Raw genomic sequence first — 7,717 nt, 5'->3', positions numbered from 1 at the left:
TTGAAAAGAGGTTATATCAGATAAGTTGTGGACCTTTTCTTAAACAAACACAAACCTCCCAAATCAGGGAGTCCTTGGGATTGTCTAAAGGAATCTCATGTCTTGCAGCTGTTGAACTGAGAGAAAAAAAGAAAAAAAGTGACCCTTTAATTTGCTGGATTAAAACATCATTTTAATTCACAGCTTTGCAAGATCTCTTATGTGAAGATAGTGTATCGATTGGGAAAGAGTGAGACCCGGAATGCTGACGTGTACTTATGGGAAGATTCAGATAGCAACAAGTTGCCTAAATCCCAACCTTCTGGAAATAAACTACTCACACCTCCTGGTGCAGGGAGTACAGTTGACTGATGGACTCAGCTGCGTCCCCTCTGGATCTTTTACCCTCTCACTGAGGCCACGCTCCCTTAGGCTCTTCCCTGCCAGTGACTGAGGATGCAGAAGTACCAAGGCAGGTCTGTTTTAGCAAAGTGTGAGACGCCTCCTCTTGGCAGCTTTGACTTGAGGTCTCCCTATTGGCCTGACCAGACCTTTATTCGAATTGTGCTTCAGTTCAAGATTCTTCCTACCCAAATCTTCCTTCGTTCTCCCCTTCCTTCCACAGGGATCACACATGCATTATAAGCTAAAGGCTCTCCCTATTTACCGCTCCCACCCCAGTAAATTTCTTGATTATTTAACCCCGTTTTGCCATCTGCTCTTTGGCAGACCGAAACGAATGCAGAACTCCTTGTTAGATAAGTTCTCCTTACTCCTCTGGGTGACGAGGATTCTCCCACCTTGCATGAAGATTCTGTAATGACCTTTGTGGAAATAACCTGGCAGGAGGCTGGGGTAGCCAACTCTCTTCATTCTTCACCCCCAACATCCCTCATTGCCTTGAATCCTAGCACCAGTCATATGCTAGAGACAGTCTGTCCCAGCTCACAAAAGCCAATTGTCAAATTTTCAGGAACTTAGTGAGCTGATGGACATTATTAAAACCAAAAGATAATAAAACTCAAAAACTCAACACTTCCCAGTTATTAACACCTTTTTGTTAGTATCTAAGATCTTGAGGTTATTTACATCTACTGTATCTGAGTGTTGGAAATAATATATAATGATGTACTCCTTGCACTTCTCTTTGGATTGCGGAGGCCAGATTTAGATATGCTGTTTCAGCTCATTTCTTCAGTAAGCTGACAGATTGCCAACTTTGAGGGCAGCCTGAAGCAGGAGAAGACCATTTAGCTGGTGCAGAAATCTCTGCCCTCTGATCCAGTGAATCCAGTGTGCTTGAAGCACCTGTGGCACAGAGAGCTGCTGAATGGAGCTTCGGCACATCCAAAGGCAAATCAGAGGGCAAGCCCCCAGCTTTGCAGCCGAGCCATGAGCTCTGTGGCCTGTAACTGTTCTCCTCTAGGGAAACCAGACTTGGGTTGTTGCTTGTCACTAGTTCATACAGCAGCCTGATCATGAGACTTTGGGTGCCCATCTTCCACAGGAGTCATCTGATCCACTAAGCCATAAGGTCAGCAAACAGTGTGCGTGCACAGTGTGCCAGGCTCTCTTCTGCACACTTTACTGGTAACATTTCCTTCAATCTCCACCACAGTTCTGGGTGATCGTGCTGTTGTTGTTGCTACTGTCCCTACTTTAAATGAGAAAACTGACACAGAGAGGGGATAGGCAATTTGCCCCGTAATCATATAGCTCATAAGTAGCAGAGCTTGGGTTAAACCCAGACCCTCTGGCTCCAAAGTCCACATGTTTAATTACCAAATTATATTGCTTCTTGTAATCAAGTGGAAGTTTTCTATTTAGGGCTGTGCTTGACCAGAAATTGAAGACAGAACAAACTGCATGGTGAGCCCACTCCTACCTCATGGCCATTCCTCTTCGGCCTACTCGGCCAGCCTGGGGATGTTCTCTAAGTCCAGGTGACGGAGCAGACAACCTCCACAATGTGATGGCACCAGCCACAAGCGGACGGCCACAACACTGTGGCCCAACTCACGAGTGGCCCTGAGGAATAGCTGAGAAGGGGAATTTTCCAGTAGACAAAAAAGTGAGCATGTCATCCTACTGACCACTTTGTCTGAAAGGAGAATTGGCCTGAGGTTAATGGTCAGCAGCTTATGGTTTAGCTTAGCAGCCAGAGACTTGGAAGGATCAAGAATGCAGGGCTGGTGACAAGGAGGTTTGGGAGAAGAGGTGTATGGGGGTCACTCAGAATGGATCCAGGGTATAAGGCTATTTGGTTCTTTGTGAATACCCACCCAAAGGCTTCCACTGTAGGGGAAGTGCTCAGTAATCACATGGAAAGTCTGACCTGTCCTCTGCATGCCAGCCCACTTCTTTCTCCAGGAGTGCCAGTGTTGCCCAGTGATCTCATGAACACAGTAGCCACAGAGGCAGAAAGGCAGGCTCTCCATGTGCTCAGCTACTTGGATTTCCCCTTGCCCAGGCTGACCTGGCTACTGCTTCTGTTGAATATTCAGTTGTCCAGCAATTAAAACCAAACTTGAGTCCCTGATGCGAATTAGGCTTGAGTGTAACACAGCCAGGAACAATGTGGCAGTGTGGCCAGGGAAAGAAATGAATTCTCTCCAGACCACCGCTGACACCGTCTTGGCTCAGCATTTGAATGTCAGAATCCTGGGACTGAATACCAAACTCCTGCTCCAGCTTGCCTAGCAGAACTGGATGCCTCCTCCCCTGGGCTTGCGGGCTGAGCAGTTCTCCCTCTGGCTCCTGTGGGCTACCGTGTGGGCGTGCGTAATGAGTTGAAACAGCAAGGGAGTCTGGGAAGAGTGGCCTTACTAGAATAGCAACTTATTCTGGTTTTGGATTTGTTTTCCTGCTTAACAAACTTCTGCCCACATCAATATTCATAGACTTGCTGAGTGCTTATTCACCACCATGGTATGCCACTCAGCACTGAAGCTAATTTCAGCAATGGGCTTACACCATAGGTTCACTGCTTCTGTCCTGTACCCCCTCACCCTAACGTTTCCAGCCTCGTAGGGTGACTCGTTTCTGCCTCCAGATTACTGAAATGGGATCATGACAGACCCAGAGGATGAAAGGTCATTCATCACCCAGAGATTCTGGATATGAAGACAGATACAGTAACTGATAAAACTTTGGGAGCCAATATCCTTTTAATAAATTCCTTTTTTTTTTTTTTTGGTGGGGGAGGTAATTAGGTTTATTTATTTATTTTTTTAGTGGAAGTACTGGGGATTGAACCCAGGACCTCATGCATGCTAGGCATGCAGTCTACCACTGAGCTATATTCTCCCCTCCAATAAATTTCTTTTGATTAAATTATACAGAGGGTATTTCAAAGAGAATGCTTCTAGAAGGATGCAGTCCAGTGAGTGAAGAGTTGTTGTCACTGACTCTACAGGAATTATTTGTATTTTCCATGTTCTTTTTTGTTCGTCTGTATTTTCTAATTTTCCTAACATGAGCATTAACATTTTTAATAAAAATTATTTCAAAAAATATGTCACCTTGAGTTTCTATTAAACTTTATGACCCATGACCCTATAGGTACACATTTATTGTCAAGATTAACATGCCAAAAAAGGAGGAAAAGACTCAATAAGCTTAATTTAAAATGGAAGAAAATTATATTCTAAAGAGTAAAGGACGTATTCACTCAAAACTGGGGAAAATGCAATAGAGTAATTCTTTATGGTTTTATTTATTTTTACAAATAGTTGATACACCTATGTAATATTGACAATGCTACAAACATGTTAGACTACCAAATATGAATATTGATCTCAGAGTTGATAAAACATATAAAATATTGATTAACTGAGCAGAAGACCATTCTGAAATGTTTGTAAGTATTAGTTTTAAATTTTATGGATGTTGCCAAGTCAGAGTTGTACATCTGTGGTGGGACATTCATCATAAATTGTGTTTAATGTTTAATGAGAGAAATAGCCAAGTACATAGTAAGTGAAATCTGTGTAATCATCTTCCCAAGATTCTTCTATGCTTGAATTATTTTATGGGAGTCTTACTACATTCACATCTACATTCCTTCCTGATTTACAGCTTCTCAAGGAACTAAAGAAAAAAGAGAGAGAGAGAGAAATTTCACTAGATTGGCAACAAAAGTTATACAGTCCTGCCGCAACCACTACCATACCCCAAATTCACAATCTCACACTTTGACATACTTCCTTATAGAACTCATAATCTTATGTCAATAGTTAGACCATGCTAGATGTTAGACTTTGGAAGGTAGTTAGACAGCATCAGAAATAGCCTAGATCTACGCTCATGTGTGGAATCTAAAAAAAAAGAACATAAATACAAAACAGAAACAGACTTGTGGTTGCCAAGGGGGTGGGGGGTGGGAAGGGATAGACTGGGAGTTCCAAATTTGAAGATACTGACAGGCATATGTAGAATAGATAAACAAGATTATACTGTATAGCACAGGGAAATATATACAAGATCTTGTAGTGGCTCACAGCGAAAAAAAAATGTGACAGTGAATATATGTATGTTCGTGTATAACTGAAAAATTGTGCTCTACACTGGAATTTGACACAACATTGTAAAATGACTATAACTCAATAAAAAAAATGTTTTTTTAAAAAAATAAATACCTAGATCTAATTCACCCTTGTTCTGTGGCCAAGTCCAGCCCAGCTCAGCACAGCTTTGTGCTGTTCATCCCTGTTAGTAAAGGCCTAGGACCTCTTGTGTAATGGAGGGAATGAAGCTGTGGGTAATGCGTAGAGCAGTTAATCCAGCAGCAGATACTGGAATGTGTATGTAAGGACATATGCTCGTGTAACACGTATGAATGTGTGTGTACACAGTACACAGAAATTAGGGGAGTAAAGATAATGAAAGTTCACCAATAAATGTAAGTAAGTAATGACTGTGTGTGTATGTGTATATATATATATATATATATAAAATTTACTATATATATATATAAAATTTACTATAATAGATTCCCTCCTCTCTTTTAGTTGAAATCTTATTGATAAAATAGAGGATTCAGGATGTAAGAATAAAGGGAGAAAATATTCCAGGGTTCTGAGTGACAGTGTTCTCAGAGCACTTAGCTGTAGCCAGAGGCATTAGCTCCCTTTAGTCAATGCAGCTAAAAGAGTATAGCCAGTCATCAGGCATGCTTCCTTTTGCCCAAAGTTGAACTAAATGTTCATCAACAGAATGGATTAAACCAAAGAGGACAAATCAAAATTTTAAAAATGTGTATTGCCACTAAAAATATTAAGAAAAAACATTGAGTCATAATATCAAGAGCAAAGAAGGAATATATATATGTGTGTGTGTATATATATATATATATATGGACAAGAAGAATATATGTGTGTATATATGTACATTTATATATGCACACATATCACATATTATTTTAAGTATAATTTTATATATAAATATGTGACAAATACAATTATTTAATCATAAAGTATATAAGCATATTTTATAATTATACTTACATAATAGATATAAATACACTTGTGTGGCATTTGTATATACATGAGGCAGTTATTAAAAGTATGTAAATGTGTGTAAGTATATTAACTATCAGGCTTATTATTTTTTTAATTGAAGTATAGTCAGTTACAATGTGTCAACTTCTGATATACTGCATAATGTCCAGTCATGCATACATATATATATATATATATATATACACATACTCATTTTCATATTCTTTTTCATTAAGGGTTATTACAAGATACTGAATATAGTTCCCTGTGCTATACAGTAGGAGTTTGTTGTTTATCTGTTTTTATATATAGTGGTTAACAATTGCAAATCTCGAAGTCCCAAATTTATCTCTCCCCACCCCCTTCCCCTTTCCCCCAGTAACCATAAGATTGTTTATTGTGTCTGTGAGTCTGTTTCTGTTTTGTAGATGAGTTCATTAGTGTCCTTTTTATTTGTTTGTTTCCACATGAGTGATATCATATGGTATTTTTCTTTCTCTTTCTGGCTTACTTCACTTAGAATGACAATCTCCAGGTCCATCCACGTTGCTGCAAGTGGCGTTATTTTATTCTTTTTTATGGCTGAGTAGTATTCCATCATATAAATATACCACAACTTCTTTATCCAGTCATCTGTTGATGGACACTTAGGTTGTTTCCATGTCTTGACTATTGTATATAGTGCTGCTATGGACATTGGGGTACATGTATCTTTCTGAATTAGAGTTCCCTCTGGATATATGCACAGGAGTGGGATTGCTGAATCATATGGTAAGTCTATTTTTAGTTTTTTGAGGAATCTCCACACTGTTTTCCATAATAGTTGCACCAAACTATGTTCCTACCAGCAGTGTAGGAGAGTTCCCTTTTCTCCACACCTTCTCCAGCATTTATCGTTTGTGGACTTTTGCATGTTGGCCATTCTGACTGGTATGAGGTGATACCTCATTATAGTTTTGATTTGCATTTCTCTGATAGTGATATTGAGCTTTTTTTTTCATGTGCGTATTGGCCATTATGTCTTCGTTAGAGAATTGCTTGTTTAGGTCTTCTACCCACTTTTGGATTAGGTTGTTTTTTGTTGTTGTTGTTGTTATTAACTTGTATGAGCTGCTTATATATTCTGGAGATCAAGCCTTTGTCGGTTTCATTTGCAAAAATTTTTTCCCATTTCATAGGTTGTCATTTTGTTTTACTTATGGTTTCCTTTGCTGTGCAAAAGCTTGTAAGTTTAATTATGTCCCATTTGTTTATTTTTGCTTTTATTTCTATTGCCTGAGTAGGCTGCCCTAGGAGAACATTGCTAAGATTTATGTCGGACAATGTTTTGCTTATGTTTTCATCTAGGAGGTTTATAGTGTCTTGTCTTATATTTAAGTCTTTAAGCCATTTTAAGTTTATTTTTGTGTATAGTGTGAAGAGAGTGTTCTAACTTCACAGATTTACATGCTGCTGTCCAGTTTTCCCAACACAACTTGCTGAAGAGACTGTCTTTTCTCCACTGTGTATTCTTGCCTCCTTTGTGGAAGATTAACTGACCATAGGTGTCGGGGTTAATTTCTGATCTCTCTATTCTGTTCCACTGATCCATATGTCTGTCTTTGTGTCAATACCATACTGTTATGATTATTGTAGCTCTGTAGTATTGTCTGACATCTGGGAGGTTTTTCCTCCAGCTTCGTTCTTATTCTTCAGGATTGCTTTGGCAATTCTGAGTCTTTTCTGATTCTATATACATTTTAGGATTATTTGTTCTAGTTCTGTGAAAAATGTCCTGGGTAATTTGGTAGGGATCACATTAAACCTGTAGGTTGTCTATCAGGCTTATTATTGACGCTCAGAGCTAAAGGAGAGATTTCATCCTAGTTCTGTAATGGAGTCTTTTGGCCCCATGTCTACTTCACACTCTAGACTTCCCCTCACATCGCCTGATGTAACTTTGAAAGCAGTCTGGATCTGAGCTTGGTCAGTATATCTGAATGCCAGTAAGTATAAGCTATTGTTAGTTCTATCATTCTTGGAAAAAAAGAAATCCAGTATCCTATTTCCACGAACTTCTACCATCTTGGCTGCACGGCCTCCTAAAAGCTTCATGGGACATGTGCACAGAGGACACTGGACAAATGCATAACTTATCAGCCATGACTCTGGCCCCATGCCTAGCTGGCTTCCTACTGCAACAACAGGGCTGATCTTGGTACAGAGCTCCAGGCTGCAGGCCCTCCTGCTAAATGATCTGC

General features: G+C 39.6%; 1 protein-coding gene across 2 annotated transcripts in view; it reads right to left on the bottom strand.

The window, feature by feature from the left end:
• Positions 1-3,601: 3,601 nt before the first annotated feature.
• The window catches only part of FAM47E (family with sequence similarity 47 member E), a 28,945-nt gene continuing 24,829 nt past the window's right edge, over positions 3,602-7,717 (bottom strand). For both annotated transcript variants that reach the window (XM_074345527.1, XM_074345532.1), the window contains exon 9: positions 3,602-4,068. In XM_074345527.1, the coding sequence (XP_074201628.1) occupies positions 4,061-4,068 (8 nt within the window). In that variant the 3' untranslated portion in view covers positions 3,602-4,060. The remainder of the gene's footprint in view (positions 4,069-7,717) is intronic.

The sequence above is a fragment of the Camelus bactrianus genome, chromosome 2, assembly GCF_048773025.1.
Source record: "Camelus bactrianus isolate YW-2024 breed Bactrian camel chromosome 2, ASM4877302v1, whole genome shotgun sequence".
In the NCBI taxonomy this organism is placed as follows: domain Eukaryota; kingdom Metazoa; phylum Chordata; class Mammalia; order Artiodactyla; family Camelidae; genus Camelus; species Camelus bactrianus.
This window is presented reverse-complemented; position numbering and strand designations above follow the sequence as displayed.